We start from the raw sequence: 17,247 nt of genomic DNA, 5'->3' as shown, positions 1-17,247 counted from the left end.
GAGTTAAGTACTGCGATAATTAAATCGTTAGTCACATTGACAAGTGGGTGGAAGAGGCTGGAAACGTCTGATGCAGTTTGCTACAGGCAATCTTAGATCTACCAGTGATGCATCTGTCACAAAGATGGGCTCAGACCCAAGCATCTGCAACAGCTCAACTTTAGGCTATTTCCCAGAAGTGAAATGGAACGAAGACACCAGCCCTGCATCCCCAGTGCTGTAACACAACCAGGACCCATTAAAAACCTACCGCATGCAAGCAGCTGTATGATTTCACATACTCAAAATATTCATCTGGGGAAAGAACTTGCAGAGGCTAATCCTTATCTAGGGATCTGGGAATTTCCCTTCCTGAAATTCTCCCTGATAGTACTAACTAGTTATCTAGTATTTATACGTCCCCAGTCTTGTTATGTGGCATATTTCACTTGGCTACTGTGTAACAAAAGGCTTGCAGGGTCAGCAGAGATCTGAAGCATTTCAGTAAATACTTAACCACTCTCTTCATTATCTGCCACTCACATAGTACCAACTCATCTTTGCAACAGTTTTCAATCTCCTCTAAAGTACAAAACTGGAGGTACTTCTGTTTGTCTTAATGAACAAAATTTTACATGAGAACTGGTGATGAAAAATTGGATCTTGTACCCAGAGCACGAGCCCTTGTTTCACTACCAGCCTCAAAATTCCTCCCCAGAGAGCAATGTAATTAGGAAGTGGGGAGGGAGAAAGGCAAAAAATGGTAACGTATTGGGACACCCCACCTGCTGTGCTGGTCCCACTCCACAGAGAAGCCTGTGCACCCTTCCCAAGGCTAAAATGAATTGTTACTAGAGAAGCCTAAGGTTTGTGGGGACTCTGTTTACTTGCTACTTCCTGAGACAGGTCAACTTTCAGGGAACAGCAGCCTGTAGGAACATGCACAAAGAGGACAAGACTCACAGCAACAAGGTGAGGTGGGTTGTTTTTCCCCAAAAAAATTTTATTTGAGAAAGCTGACAAAAGTCTCCCAACCAGTCATTACAGGTACATCCACACCAGTCCCCCGCACCTGCTCCCCAGTAACTACTGCAGTACAGTGAAGACCAAAACATAACACCAGAACAATGAGAGTGTAACAGTCACCTGGGGAACTTAAGGCCTCACCATCATTTTTAAGATAACTTTGTACTCAGATAAGGATGGGGAGAGGATATCAAAACAGATAAGACCAGTAAAGACCCTTTCTTGTACTGTCTTTTCAAGTTATATAAAAACAAAAACAAAACCTTTAACAGATCTATAGGCTTCAAACTGTAGGAGCTAAAACTATCTTCAAATGACTTCTGTAGTTCAGTCCTGTGGCACTGCTGCTGTTCTGCACTGCAACAGCTTTCAAAAACATACAAGGATAAAATGGATGCAAGGGCAGAGGAGTGGACTTAGGAACCTAATATGGCCTTATCAAAAAAACAAACAAATTAAAAGCAATCAAAGTACTTGCAGTGGAACTAACAACTCCAGGAACTGGGGAATGGCAAAGGACTAATGTATTTAGAGGACAGGAGATCATCTTCACATGCTCTTTTCCACTGCCTCACCCTGGACAACTGTTTCCTTCCCAGTAATAGATCAGACTCAGGTCAGAAATTATAAAACTATGCTTTCTTGAAACTGCTAGGCTGGGCCCAGGGCCATGACAATCCCATCCATACCCAGAAGTATCCAAACACAGGACACCAGAATGCTGTGCTGCTGAACCACTTGCTCTGAAGGATTGCAGACACGATGACAGAACTGTAATCACTGCCTAAAAACTGCAACAAGTCCAGGAAGTTAACCTGCCTGCTTTTTCCCAGCCTGGCTTTTTTAACATAGTGCCATCTGGACAGCTGAGAAATGGTGAGAAGCTGCTGGCTCTTACTGTCTAGTAGTGCACAGGAAAATAACAGGTCTGTTGAGGGCACAGCACAGACTGCCCCCTTAGATATAGAATAACCCTATTCCCACCCTGTACTGCCTTTTTTCAGTTCATCCATATTCTTCCAACTCCTCTGCTACCCTGCACAGAACTATTGTACCCTCAGACCCCAACGCAGGGCACAGGCCCTCATGCCTCATGTGAGCATCAGCTCACCCTGCTTTGAGGTCTCATAAAATGACATTCAGCCAGCTGCCTGGATAGATGAGAAGTCTCCTGCTCAATGGAAGAGCAAGTTTCCTAGCATGACCTGCTCCCATCTGCTCTGTGACTGTATCTGACCGAGGCCTCCTGCACAAAAGGCTGTTCCTGACCAAGGTTTTCAGGAAAGCTGCTGCACAATTTCAAAACAAGAGAGGCAAATCCAAGACAAACATGTGGGGGAAGGGTGGGACCAAGGCTGGAGAGCTTATTTGAGCAAAGCAGCCTTCTTTCCATGCTCAAACACACTTCCAAGCCTGCCTTAGAAGGCTCCCCTTCCTCCAGGCTGAATCACCATATGCTCAGTGCTCTGACCTGTCAGCACAAAGACACCAGCTCCCACAGGGAGAAACACAGAGGTCCACGACAGGGACCAAACCTTGGAAGACCCTCTATTCTCAGGCCCTGCTGGAATGATGAATCCTATTGCTTTGCACTCATCTCCATTTGCTCGAGGCTTAGATCCCAGCTGGTGAGGACAGGGAATCCCCCTGCTCTGCCCCAGTGTGACCTGCATGCCACCTAAAGAGCGCAGCAGGGTCAGGTGGTTCTGAGTAACACTGCAGTCACAGACAGATGGGAGACATCATCAAGCCATGATTATAGAAGGAGAATAGACAGCGCAAAAAACTTGTTGCAGCTGTCATGGAAACATCTTTTATTATTTAATCGCTGCCCCAGGAATACCCAAACCCATCATGACCTCCCCCACCCTCAACATCCAACAGGATTTCACAAGTCCCCCATTGCCTCCGATGTTCAGGCTCCCCTCCCCCTTCAGGGTCCAAGTTCCTCCAGAAAAGCTCCAGTCAGTGGGTATCATCTGTGAGATGGCTCCAGGAGGCCATGGCTAGGTCCCAGCGGTGTCCAGCTGGCTCTGAGAGGAGGGGGAAGAAGATTTGCTCCTTTACTCAATCAGCTTCTTGGCCTTGAAGAAGCGACGCAGGTAGAAAACCTGCCAGGTGGCCAGTCCGATGAGACAGCACATGGAGAAGATGCTGAAGTACAGAACCCGTGTGTTTGTCGACTCTGAAACAGACAACAAACCATTGCACCTGAGACTGGCATCACAGGATGCACCCCCAGATGGCAAAATTTCCAGGACTTCTCCTCCTCCCCCATGCAAGAGCAAGATAGCGTGAAGAACACCTGAGAACCAGCAGCACTTGAGAATAAAAGCAGAGGGAACAACAAGAAGGATAACAAGAGGGAACAAGGTGAAGCTGTGGTTAATGGGCAACACTGAGAACAGAGTAATTCCCATTAGGAATGGAGACAGAAAGAAATTATTTCTAGAGACAGAACAAGACTCAGTGACTGCTTCCATTTTCCCTTACTAGGAACAGAACAGGAAGAGACCACTATAATTGCTTGATCTCCAAATGCTGCCCTAATAACACATTTAACAGAAATGAGAGGTTTTAGAGTTCCATCCCTCTGAAGGGACACACAGACTCTCACCATTTGTGTCCCTCATCTCCTCTTCTCGTTTCTTCATATAGGCAAAGTCGTTAACGATGGACTCTGAAAGATCTTCCAACCGCCTCAATTCTACTTCCAGGGGTTTCAACTTCTCCACTTTAGCAATCTAGAAAACAGGAGAGTCATATCACTGAACCAAAACCAAAAGCTCCCACATGGGTTTTCGCTGCCAGTTTGAACCACTCCTCCCCACGCGCTACAGATCTGGGGCATCCTTCCCCTCGGGAAATACCTCTACAAGCCAGAAACTACCATTGCATAAAGCACTATCACTTCTCCCACCTGTTTTCTGAAACACACTTTCCTACTACTCCACCTACACAATGGAGGAGCACAGCATGCATGCAAGCACACTTCTTCCTTATTCGGCTTAATGTTAGCTAATTCACAGTTGGCTTCTGAGGAGTGGGTAGAAGCTCTTGCCACATGACTAAACCTCCAGTGAGTATAAGTCACAGATTGAGATACAGGTGACTAACTTACATACGTATACGATACAGTTCCATAGGCACACAGGCTATTAGCACCGAGACTCCCCTCGCTAACGCCCCAGAGGGCCCAGGCAGCCCGGCTCCCAGCAGCAGGGGTTTTATTACCGCACAAGAGCTCGGGGATTTTACCCCCAGACAGAACCTGCAGGGCAGCACGGGCTCCCGGCAGGGACCCCGGAGCCAGCGGGTGGCGCTGCGGGGCCGCTCCCGTCGGGAACAAGCGGCTGCCTCAGGAGCGCTGGGCCAGGCGGGACACCGCGTCTGGATCCAAACCCAAAAATCCGCTGCAAAATTCAATTAAAGCACAGCACACAAGAGCAACTGTTTAAGCTGAATGTGCAGACGTGTGTGTCTGCCCCAGCTGTGGCTATAACCTGACACTCGTGTTACATAAAACCTGTGACACAAGGGCACTCAAAGGAAGCTAACTGCAGTTCCTGACACTTCTCCAGGGTGTGGGTAACTGCGGTTCTTGAATAGAATTTGTCACTGTTATCACGAAGTGACAGGGCCCTGCCATGAGGCCAGATGCTGTGTCCCCGAGTAATGCAGCAGAGGAAAAATGAATTAGAGAAAACACACAAAGCACCTGCAGTTCACCACCAGTCTGAGCCTCTCAGGATTATTCAGATAAAAGCTGCGTGATGGCCATCTCTCAGTGATCCATGCTGACAGGCAGGCACGAGGGCACCCAGCACGAAGGTATCCCCAAACTGCCACTTCCAGATGCAGCTGCCTGGGCATCAGAGCCAGAGCTGAAGAGATGCTCGTGACCAAGCCAGTGCTAGCTAATCAGCCCTTCACTGAAGGGTCTCCACATGACACACATATCCTGGCAAGCAGCAAGCCATCAACAATCATCTGAGGGTTTTTATGCTGAGGCAAGCTGTATATTATAGCTCTGCCAGCACAGCAGTGTCAATTTGGAGTGTGTTTGAGAGGAGGGGTAGGAAGAAGTAGTTTAACCCCCTCCTGCTTTCTAGCCAGTAGGTTGTAATGACAAAACCCTGTGGGGCCTGGCCATATATCTGCCAGCAGAGACCTTTGCTGAAAAACTGGCACCAGAGTCTGCATATCTACAGCCCAGACTCTGCTGACACTGCTAGAACAGCAGGTCTGTAACACACACAAGGTCTTGGGCAGCTGTACTGACATGCTAGCCTTGCACTGACCAGCTCCATTATCTTCCTTGAGGGCTCATTTCCTCATTCACGTAAGGCTAGAAGGGTTCCATTGGGAAAAACCAAGGTTTACCTGCTCCATCTGCATCCCTTCAGCTGCTCTTAACAGGTGTAGCTACAATCTAATAGCTACTTTTAGCCCTGCATGTATTCCAAGACGTGTATCCTGAATCACAGAACCAATTAGAGTGGAAAGATGTCTTAGATCAAGTCCAACCTAAGACCTAACACCATCATGACAACTAGGCCATGGCACTAAGTACCATGTCCAGTCTTTCCTTGAACATCACAACCTCCCTGGGCAGTCCTGGAACCTTTTACCCCTAATGAAGCCAATATGCACAGCTGCTCCAAGAGATTTTGTAAAAAAGCCCACCAAGCATCTGTGATGGTGGAACATCATCATCCTAGAAAGAGCAACTGGAGTACCAGCACCAGGATAACAACTCCAATGAGCTTCCCAGGGGTCACTTAAAGATTTGTCAAAGCCTAACTCTCTTCTAGCATAGAAAGAGATACACTGTAGCCAAAAATTGATAAGGAGTAGTCAATGTGGAAAAAACCTATATCATCAAGCATTCTTAGTGCCATCAGAGATCTTTTCACTTTCATAAATCTTCATTTCTACTTCTTGCATGGATAAAGTTATTCCTCCCAAACTCAGATAATTAAGATAAGACATTGCAGTTAGATTTTCTAATCTGGCTCACTATTCCAGCTGCTTTGCTCTAAGAATGTCTGGATCTATGAAATCTTATAAAGCCAGACTGAGGCAGTATCAGTGACCCTCATTAAACTCCCTGAATCAAGTCTCCTTGCAGCCATTCAACAAGAAGGACTAGGGCTGTACAACAGGTCACTGGAACCCAACAACACATGAACATCACAAGCAAAAGGCTCAAAAAGGCTGCAATTCCACAAGAGAAACCTGAGCAACACTCCTGCCCTCTGAGACCTTACAGCAACATGTCAAGTCAAAACTCACAACTACTGCAGCCAACTGAGAAGAGAGATGGTGAAAAAAACCCCATACTGCTTTGCAGTGTGGTTAAACATCTATAGCAGCTGTACAAATAAGAAGTCAGTTTGAGTCCTTTGTAGGCATCTGTTCAACAAGGCTCAATACAGCCTACAACTTTGAGAGGTCTTCACAAGTCAAGGATGCTTGCCAGGGCTGCCAAGATCTGCATTTGGTATCAAATGGGACTGCAAGTCTAAATTCTTCTTTTCTTGTATTTGTCCACAGACCTTTTCCCTCAATGAGCGTAAGAGATATGCTCCAAGAGATTTATTCCAAGACAGTTTCATCAGTCCAACCAGTGAGTATGCAGATACACAGGCATAAGAGAACCTTTCTGCACTGCAATGGTGCTTCTAGGTAGCACTACAGTAAAGTAACTCTAGAGTATGCTGTGTGTGCTATTTAAAGGGATTTTGTAAATATAGCAAACATAATCCTCCCAGTTACACTCTCAGGGATTCACCCCATAAAATTTCAACATCTTGCAATCCCTCAGTCACAGGTTGACAAACAGCTGGCCCTATGAGTTCTCCACTGTTCCCTGACCCCAAGCACATTTTTACTCTCCATGTAGGATGCGCTCCAGACTGACTTAAGCAATGATTGCTCTGCTTTCCCCTGACCCCAAGCACCTCCTTACAGTCCACACAGGAAGTGCTCCCAGCCAACTTAAACCACGCAAGATCAGACAGCCCAAAGCCTGAAAGGGTATAAAAACAGCATTACCTTCTCAGATTTTTGTTAATTTTCTATCTGGAACCATGCACAGCCTCCTGTGCCACCCACTCTCCTCTCTATGGCATGTCTCTTATGCACTGTGGACACAACAATCACTTGCGGGACTCTTTCTCCAACAATAATTCTCATTTCCTCCAACACAGGCTCTGTACTGGGAAATGACTGATCCCAAATTCTAGTGAGACAATTCTATCATGCCAAAAGCATGATATCTGCCATAAAAATTTGGCATCCAAACTAGTCAGGGCTGTCTCAGCCACCAAGCAACTGCTACTCTACACAGCTGGCTCTTGGGCCTAAGCAAGCTAAGATGGAAATGTTTAGGTTTTTATGCCTATTTCCAATGTCACGCCTTCAAACCAAATACCCATTCCACAGCAGGTACTGCTCTGCCAAACACCTTTGCACTGATACATTGCCACTTCTTAGAAACACACAAGCATCATTTCAGGCTGGCTGAGCCAGTACATCTTACAGGCAGGAAGGTAAGAACAGTAACATTGAAACTTGACCTTTAAGAGAGGGTCTGATATTAACTTAAGATGACCTCTCCTGCAGGAGCTGGGGAAATGTCACCTCTCAGTTGTCTTGTTGCCTCTTAATGCCTATGCCCAGAAGCTGGGTCATGCTGACCTAGCGAAGAAATTCACACATCAGGCTCCAACTCCCAGAGTACAGAATCAATGCTAGTTGATGTTTGTCTTTTTTTTTTTTTCCCTCCCAGAACACACAAAGCTTCACTGCAATTGTTGTTTGCAGACAGGCTTTCATCACCACTGGGAAAACAGCTTCCCATCACGAGCCCAGATCTACAAAAGCATCACGTGAGTGCTGGGAAAGGGAAGCCTGCAGTGCAGGCAGCCAGGGGACATACCTCCTCGTAGTTCTTTGCTTCAACGCCATGCTTCATATCCAGAGTCACGAGCTGGTCCGGCATCCTCCCTGTTCCTGGAAGCATAATGAAAGGATTCCTTGTGTGAAACATTCAGCCTGCCAGGAAATCACCAGCTCTTCCCACCAGTGAGGAAGAACTCAAATCCCTCCCCTCCCCTCCCTCCACGTCTGCAGCTAACTGCGGAGGCAGCACAGTCCAGCCTAAAAATACAGAGACTTCACAATAAATCCTGGCTGAAGGACAGCCTCCCAAATATAATGAGAACAAGCTGTAACTAAAAGCACTGAGTGTCTACAAGATGCAAATCACTGTAAAAACTGCAGAGGATTAGAACACGAACACCAGCTGCTATGAGACAGCCTAGTGAAAGACAAGTCACCGGAGGGACAAATATTCAGCTGGGAGGCCCACGTTCACAGGAAGTGAACAAGGAACTTGTCAAGGTTACTGGGGCTCTAAATGGCTTTACATTCAAAGGAGCAACTGATAAACTGCTCCAACTGAGGAACGTGGCATATGAGGACTACTGACCCTCCTTACATGCTGGAATATCTGCAGAAGCCAAGGCAATCCTTTTACTAACCATCTCAGATGCCCAAGAACCACACTGCTAATGCAAACCCCAAGAGAGCAAGAGGCTTCTGAAGCTGGGAAAACACTGCCTCAGAGAGCTGCCAGCTGGAGCCACACAAACAGCACATAAGGCTGCAGTCACCACTAGAGTAGGTATCTTTCAAGGCTGATACTCCAGGCTAGGGAAACCTGTGGCTTACAGCTTCTTTCAACTACTACAAACTGTCACATCTGAGAACATTCAGAAGAGGAAAAAAAAAATAAGATAGTCATATCAGATACTCTCAAAAATGCTGCACATCAGCTTATCTGAGTATCATTCTCTACCACCCACCAAGAAAATGTCTGTATATAACACATTTCCAAATCCCAGCATGTTGGGACATACAGCTGTCCTCAGCTGGTTGCCAGCAAAACACAAGGTCTGAATCTACTTAAACTATGAATTTCAGAGTCTCTATCCAGGAGCATGTCTAATACTCACATTTCGTCTCAGAAGGCTGCCAGGTGGGCATTCCCTCAGTCCATAAACAAATTCAATATACAGGTTATGCTGGGTCACTGCAGTTGGAGCTAGGAAGATATTCCAGATCTTTGATACAACATCCCCAAATTTTTTTTTCTACCCACTCCCTGAACAGCTCTTCAACACCAGAGCAGAATCACCTTCTACTGCTAGCAGGACAATGAATAATCCACTGATAAGATGGTGCACATCAGCTACAAACTGCTTCCTACATTTCTTTATAGGAATGCACTATATAAGAGCCCAACAGACAAATTAGGATGGAATTTTGTTCTTTTCCTATAAAAGACTGGCTACTGTAAGAAACCCCTGAAGTCCCAGCACTGTTCTTTAACAGACAGGCTGTATACAACCCCCAGTACTCCCTTCCCCAGTCAAAAGTTTTGACTGCATATGCCACACATGCTACTGGCATGCAAGGAGACAGGCAGGTATGACAGACAACAGTGGCTGTAGAAAAAAATTCACAGCACACAGATCAGTGAAAGGTTTTTTTTTAGTGGTGCTCAAATTACAGCAACTTGAGTTGAGAGCTGAAGTTTGCAGGAAGAGACGAGAAAGATGAAAAGACCAGTGAACAGAAGAACAGTGCTAGAAGAATTAATTTGCTAGACTGGAAGGGAGAGCTGCCAAGAGGCAGTAAGAAATCAGAAACCTTAAAGCTGCCAGGGGCAAAGGGACGGAGAGCAGACATTTTGCAAGAGGTTAACATTGTCAGGAACTGGCAGGAACTCAAGCTGCTCTCCTATAAGTTTACTAAGCCCAAGGCAGCTCCCTTCACAGTCACCAAATCCCCAGAAATTCCTTGCTTCTCTGGCAGCTAAGGCTCACCAGAGCAAGCTGGATCAGCAGCAAAGAGAAAAACAGTCGAGATTCAGAGATCATGAACTAAACTGATAGCTACATTCCTGATACCTACATTCCTCAGGTCTTCAAGAGGTCATCTCACATGAGCACTGAACTGTTTCCTGGGAAATTAGGGGACCTCTTAATTTGCAAAGTCATTGGAAAACCAGGATGGTTGAACTAAACATCAAAAAGTTTTTCCACAGGAATTCCAGAAAAAATTAGTTCTAACACTCTTAAGAAAGTTTGGGATGAGAAGGATTACAGAAGGAGCCTACAGTTAAAGATTAGCACACAGAAGAGCCCTAAAGGGAGAAGGCAGTGAAGCCAGGCTGTTCACCTGAGATCAGCATATTGTGGGAGATTAAATGTGCCTGGGAGCAGAGCACTGCTCAGGAAGACAGGACCATACTGCCTAGAAGATGGTAAAAAGCCCATCATGCAACAGCTTCAAGAAACACCCTAAGAACTCATCCACTCTGATAAGGTGAACCTTCACTATAGGATCACTTTTTCACTTCCTCTTCCTCATTTCTGTGGTTAGGGATTGAGAAATCCCAGTTGCTTGGACCCCTCAGATCCAACTGCTCTAGATTTCCTCTACCAACAGTTTGCCTCTTTCAATACTCCACAAACATCCTCCTTGGCTGCTGCCCTAAGTCCTGATTACTTACTTGATGAGACTGGGAAAAAGACCCTAATCTTTAAAGAGAAACATGGGACTTAAACAGACTTCCTAAGTTCCTCCACTCCCATGCTGACCTTACAGGGGAAACAAGGTACTTCCTTGTGACATGGTTACTTCTTGCCAAGTACCTTAACCCAAGTCCTGCAGATGATCAAGCCTCACTCACAGTGTCATGTCCCTTACTTTAATACTTCCTTGACTTCCAGCACAGACATGGGATGTCTGGAGATATTCCAGGCGGAATTTGGGGCACCTGGGTCCAGAAAGAAAGCCTCCAGAAGAGGATCCAGTTGCTCAGTTGATGAGGTCTATATTTTGGCAACTCAGTGCCCCACATGTCATCAAGGTAGAAACTGCATTTAGAAATACTTACTCCTCAACCACACTGAAAACTTTAAAACAAACCTGCAACAAGGGAGTCAGGGAACAAACATTTGGTACAATCAAAACAGTTGTAAGGGGCTCAGTCTAGGCAAGAAACCTCTGCTCAAAAGCACCGAACTAAGAGTCTAGACACAACTAAAGAAAGAAACCTCTCCCACTTCAGTGTGTGATCACATGGAAGCTATGAAAAGGTCTGCAGGACTGTCTGGAGACTTCTCAAATACCCAGGTGGAAAGTAAATAGCATGAGTGACTCCCAGATGAGTCACTACTGCCTGCATGTCTCAATGTGTTAGGGAACATTTGGAAGTCCTACCTTTGGAGTAAAATAAAAACATAATCCTGAGCATTTGGGGTCACTATTTCTTCTGTAAAATACCATAGAAGAGGTGTTACAAGCCAAATCCCTCCCAATCCCAGCAAAGAATATAGCCCTCTTAAAGATCTCTTCAACTTGCAAACTATCTACATCTTATATATGGAGCAGAAATAGCAAAACAGCAGCTGCCTTTCAACTGATTTGAGGAATGCTGCTAGTGAAAGCTCTGTGAAACACTCTGAGATCTTTTAGGATAAGACCTAAGAAAAATCAGGCCCAAGGAGCAGAACTCTGACAGTACCCATGAAAAGATGGAGCACCTACAAACTTGCATGCACTCACACCACCAGTGATGAGACTAGAGCCCACACACTGGCCACTTCCAGCACGTTTGTCCTGAAGCTGAGCTCGGGCAATACAGCGTCACACTCACAGGAAACAAGCCCCAGCACTCGTTAGGCAACCATCCTTGCAGCACAAATGCAAAGCTGACGTCCCTGCTCATTTCCCCTTCCCTTTATTGACCACTTCAAGAGCAGTTGTGGGTGCAAATCAAGGACACATTCCCTATACACACACAATCCAACCTCATTAAACACTTGTCAACCTATCACAGGATAGCTACCAAGAACACATTGTGCATAGATCACACTCTAACAAATGGGAAAGAAATGGCCTGCTGGGGTGAAAGAGAGGTCCTGGAGATGATGGCACCCGGCACTGCCCTGACTCAACTGCAAGATGGGGAGAAGCATGAAACTGGCAAAAGAAGTGTGGTTTGCTCACTGGTACTGCCACTCATTGCAACTGTGGTGACCTCTGCAGAAGAAATGCCCAATTTCCCTTTCAGAGGAAACCCAAGCGCTCTACACAACAACCACAGAGGATTACTTCAAATGCAACACACAGAGCAGATATTCTGCAGTGAGACTGGCCACAGCCTCCTGAAGATCAGCTTTGAAAGTCAAAAAGTGTTCTGTGGACCACTTTACTCATATTCCTAATCCACACAGCTACACAAACTTGATCAGAAGCTAGAAACAGCCAGCACACCTCTCATTTCACTTACCCACAGGAAGTTTGCTCTCAAAGCAGGCCTCAAACATATCATAGTCTTCAGTGGTGAAGGCAAACTTGCCCTTGGCGGCATCCTCCTTGGCATACAGGATGTGCCCAGCTGAGTCAGTTATCTGTAAGAGGAACAATGAAGGTAAGAAACACTACTTTGCTGCCGTGAGCTCATGCTGCCTGTGCAGCAAGAGTAATCCTAGCCTCCCCTTTGGATCTGCTGCTTTCTCCTTTCAACAGTTTCTTTCCTTCTTTGTGACTACATCAATTCTTCCCCTCCTCATCTGCACATCAGGACCTGACAACGTCAGAGTGACTAAGAAATAATTATTGACTCTTACATCCAAAAAACCACCAATCAACCAAAAAACAACACCCCCCACAAAAAATCTATTGACCAAAGAATCAAAAAAAATCCCAAACTGAAACCCACTAATTTCTCTTCCTCCTATGAATCCAAAACAAAGACTACATGTAAGAACTATAGCTGAACCAAACTGTCATTCATTGCCTTTATTTTGCAAGCAAAATTCATGAATTCCCATGGCAACAGAGATAGGGAGAAGACTTATGGGACAAGAGTCACATTCCCCAGAAGATGAAATGGAGAAGGGTACATCTGTTCCTCTAGAAATGTGCCATGAGTGTGGCCCTGAGTTACACAAGGTTTGGGTGCCAAGATCCATAAAAGTGGCCACTTCAGAGGACGATTCAGACTACACAGACAGAATAATGAGTGCTTTGCACTAAGTCTATAAAACTACTAAGAATAGGCAAAAACTGTGGAAGGTCTACAAAAATGCTTCAACAAAGAGTATAAAAAGAAAGGACACGCATTTCATGACGCAAACTTGAGAATAATTGAGCTCAATTAAAGGCTATATCCAGCTGAAACACCGACCGGGGAGAGGGGTGAAAAAAATGGAAGGTGTTACAACACTGCATGAAAACGAACAGTGTGTATTCCACTGGAGTGCTTCCCATTTTCCCTCAACATTAATTTTTAACAGGTGTGTCTGAAACAGCATGGACACTGAAGTTACTAGGGGTCTTGGAAAGTCTTAAGAGCTGAAGAAAATAAAAACCTTGGGAATAATTTTAACAATAAGACCAAAGTACACAAAATAAGCTGTGGCATGGAAAAGGTAAGTCAGACATACTACTTTATTCCAGCCTTTTTCCATGTACAAAGGCATGCAAAAGGGTTATGTACCCAGAACTATTCTACAGAAACACTCTTTATTCTTATTAGAGCACCTAATTAACTCTCTGGCACTGAATTTGAAACAAGTGTGGACTTACTCATGGACGAGAGTTGCTGCATTAGGTAGGAAAAAAAATCGAGTATTAAAACTCACACTTTATGGTATAAACCATAGCAGGCAAGACTTCAGGAACAAGCTTCCTCTATATACAGATTATCCCACAATGGCCTGTTAAGGGATTTGTTTTAGCTGCCCCTGCACCATATGCTGTCCAGTGTCTGAGAACAATGAAGAGCATTGTTCTCCATGCAGCAGCTCAGAGCTGTACCTGTTTTCCAGTGGCAAGCAGATAAAAGCATGCCCGCACAGCCAGGTGCAGGCAGCTGTGCTGCCATCCCCTTGCCACAAACCACCTTTCTGGAAGCCACCAGGCACTGGGAAGCACTGGGCCCAAGCGAGCAGGCCCCTCTGCAGTGGAGGACTGAGTACGTTTGGCCATGCCAACGCAATGTCAAAGCCTGTGATCTGGCCACGACGTGGCATGTGCTGTTCTCAAGACGCCTCATCAGCATGACACCGTACATTCTGCACATCAGGTTCTCCATCACAAAAGTAGCTCTCAGATGCCCCTATTATTTTGAGCACTATTTTCCTATGCCTTCGTAGGCAGCAGAGCTAATCTTTATGCAGCTTGATCCACTTTTGCCCTTTGCAGCTCATGAACAGCATTCTGGACAGTAAAAGCTCTGCTATCCGCTTTCATCAAAACTGAATAGCATTACCCAAATCAGCCAAATACACAGCCCATTCAGCCGGTGTGCGAGGGCGGAGAAGCTGCTAATAGCCCAGCCAGAACGCTTGTGGGGGAGTCGACCTGAAAGGAATTTTTCATGCTATTCCAGCGTTATTTACGGTAAGGCAGTCCCCCACAGACAGGCCATTGTTCGCCCTTGACAAACAGCCCGATAGGGTCGGGCTGCACAATGGGGCAGAGGCACGTGGCTGCCAAAGAGAGCCCGGGCGCCCCACGCCCCCCAGCAGCCAGCTGGCAGAGCCCGCGGATTCCTCCAGCACACAGGGTGCCACTGTCAGCGCTGGGCACCACACGCACAAACCCCAGCTCACGGCAGGAACCCAGCCGGGCCCGGCCACAATTCACTACCAGCCTCCTGCGCCTCTGTTCGGCGGCCCAGTGCAAGGGGCCAGAGCACCGTGAGTGCAGAACAGAGAGTAGCTGCAGACATCATGCCCGACCTGACCCTTCCCACACAGAACACAGAAAGCAGGCACCTCTCAGAGGGGCTGCAGCACTGATAACAAGCCCAGCACATTGGGAGGACGCAGCACACCTGAGCAATAAGAAAGAAAGCAGGAATTGCACACATTATTTTTTCTCCTTTCAAACTATACATGACTTTTAAAAATTATTTCATTTTATGGTTTGAACAAAAAAGAACTTCTATAAGCAGTACCACCCAGATACCAGCTTCATCAGCAAAGCCAAGCAAAACTCAAACATGGGATTCACTGGTTCACCATCACCTCCCTAGATAAGTCCTGTGTCATAAAAGTGAGTTTTGGAAGAGACCCTGGGGTCCCCTGGCCTAAGAGTGGGCAACCTGAGAACCAGAAGGCTTGGTTGCCAAGCAGTAAGAGACAGATGGGAACATGGCACTCCATCTGAAATACAGGTGCCTTACTAGGTAAATACTACACCCATATTTTAAAGCCTTAATGCTGCTTGGCTCTGCCTATACACAGACGAGTTTCCTCTAACAAATGAAGCAAGAACAGAACATAGTTTAAAAAAAATTAAGACTCCAGAAGAAGCCTTCCCTAGCCGTAACCAAGTACAACTGTCAATAATGCCAGGGCCTTCAGGCACTGGCAGGCAGATGCTGAAAAGGCGACCTGATTTCAGGAGGTCTAAAATACTCAAGAACACCAAGTTCAGAGACTCCTGAGCAGAACATCTGTCTCTGTGTGCTTACTACTGAAACCTTCAGGAATGTAGACAGAAATAAAAAAGGGGGCAGAAGGCTTGCTATGAACTAAGTGGCAACAGACCTTATTCAGCTAAGTTGGAATTTTGAAGAAAGCCTAGGAAAGGCAGATTGTGGGCAGAATTTAAGTGTAGTTGTTGAATTAAAGTGAAGCTGTTGAAGTTTTATGGCTGTGTGTCACACAGGTGTATTAGTCACGAATATTCTGCCAATCCTGCACTTCCTGAACATCCTTCAGGATAATTTTCTTCCCTGCAGCAAATATCTGCCTACCTAAAATCCATGCAAGCCACGACACAGCAAGATGAGAATAGCCATTTTGGGTACCAGAATCTGGTACAGCAAAGTCTCCTCAGCCCCCATTCCACTGTGCCAGGATCCCGTTGTGCCAGGCCCTAGGCATGGAGGGAGCCCTGGGAAAGCCACGTCACCACAGCGCTTTCCTGCTCACACGGTGTCAGCAGCCTCGGTACAGCTTTATCGCAGCGGCCCATCTCGCCAGGATAACCTGCATCGTGCGCGGATTAAATGGCAGACTGCGGGTCGGGCCGCTGCAGCCCGATCTTTGGGCAGAAAAAGCTCCGATTTGGCTCAAGCTAAAGCGCTGCCCAGGCCGCTCGCTGCCCAGCCCCCGGAGCTCCTGGGCGGGCTGCGGCCCCTCGCACAGGGCGAGTCCCGCGGCGCAGGCCGGGCGGCTGTGGGCTCACGCGTGGGCCGGTGTCACGCGTGGAACACGTCACCCCTTCCTTCCTTCCGTCCGTCCTTCCTTCCCCGCCCCGCACGGCCGGCGAGGGGAGGCGGGGCCGCGCCGCCCGCCCCGGCCACCCCCGCCCCCCGGCCGGCCGGGGCCGCACCTTGAGGTTGGCGGAGGGTCCGGTGGAGGAGCCCGGCGGGGCGCTGATCTCGTACTCGCCCGTGACCAGCGTGTCGCGGTGGATCTCCTCCCGCAGGCACTTCCGCGCCTTGCCCGGCAGCTGGAAGGAGATGGGCCGCGCCGGGCCCACCAGCAGGAGCAGCAGCAGCAGCGGCAGGAGCGGGGCCCGCCCGAGGCGGGGGCGGCCGGGCAGCGGCGGCAGCGGCATGGCGGCGGCTCCGAGTGCGGCGGGCCGGGCCTGCCTCCGCCGCACGTGACCGCCGCTGCGTCAGCGCGGGGCGGGGCCGGGGCGGGCCGTGAGGGCTGCGGGCCGGGGCGCCGCGGCGTGACCCTGCCGGGGGCTGTGTCCTTGTGAAACAAATGAGTAATGGAGTTAATCCAGTAATAACCGAGGGGAGCGAGCAATAAAGGCTTCGCTCGTTAAAGAATTGGGAAATTAGAGCAAAACCGAGCGGTGCTCTGAGGTACAGGGGCATTCCGGGGATGGACAAGCAGCCTGGATCTCCATGAGGCTGGAGCCCTTCACTGGGAGGGATGCTTGCTGCTTATTGTAGGGGGTTTTTCATTTTTTGAGGAGTAACTTCCCTCTTGACTTCTTTACACGAGAAAATTCAGTTTTATTGAATGTCGCGCTTTCTTGCATCAACGCCTTGAAAATACCATTCAATAGGAGTATCCAGGTTTTTAACAGCAAATAAAATTGTGGTGATTTTTGAAGACAGAGCATAACTTTTTTCTCTCTTTTTCCAACATATTTCCAACTCAGATCTACTTTTCTCCTTTTTTCGCTCTT

General features: G+C 47.3%; 1 protein-coding gene across 1 annotated transcript; it reads right to left on the bottom strand.

Annotated features, from left to right (window-relative positions):
* Positions 1-2,761: 2,761 nt before the first annotated feature.
* On the bottom strand, positions 2,762-16,710 carry TMED10 (transmembrane p24 trafficking protein 10). The gene is made up of 5 exons (XM_064423819.1): positions 16,435-16,710; positions 12,374-12,494; positions 7,949-8,022; positions 3,623-3,749; positions 2,762-3,190 (listed from the first exon to the last, which is right to left on the bottom strand). Exons 1-5 carry the CDS (start codon positions 16,660-16,662, stop codon positions 3,069-3,071), a joined length of 672 nt encoding a protein of 223 aa, XP_064279889.1. The 5' UTR covers positions 16,663-16,710; the 3' UTR covers positions 2,762-3,068.
* Positions 16,711-17,247: the final 537 nt, after the last annotated feature.

The sequence above is a fragment of the Passer domesticus genome, chromosome 6, assembly GCF_036417665.1.
Source record: "Passer domesticus isolate bPasDom1 chromosome 6, bPasDom1.hap1, whole genome shotgun sequence".
In the NCBI taxonomy this organism is placed as follows: domain Eukaryota; kingdom Metazoa; phylum Chordata; class Aves; order Passeriformes; family Passeridae; genus Passer; species Passer domesticus.
This window is presented reverse-complemented; position numbering and strand designations above follow the sequence as displayed.

Coding starts and splice junctions, on each gene's coding strand:
- TMED10 (XM_064423819.1), bottom strand. CDS start 16,662: ATGCCGCTGCCGCCGCTGCCCGGCCGCCCCCGCCTCGGGCGGGCCCCG. Junction 8,023..12,373: donor TGAGAGCAAACTTCCTGTGG/GTAAGTGAAATG, acceptor TTATGCTTCCAG/GAACAGGGAGGATGCCGGAC. Junction 3,191..3,622: donor GGAGATGAGGGACACAAATG/GTGAGAGTCTGT, acceptor TGTCTGTTTCAG/AGTCGACAAACACACGGGTT.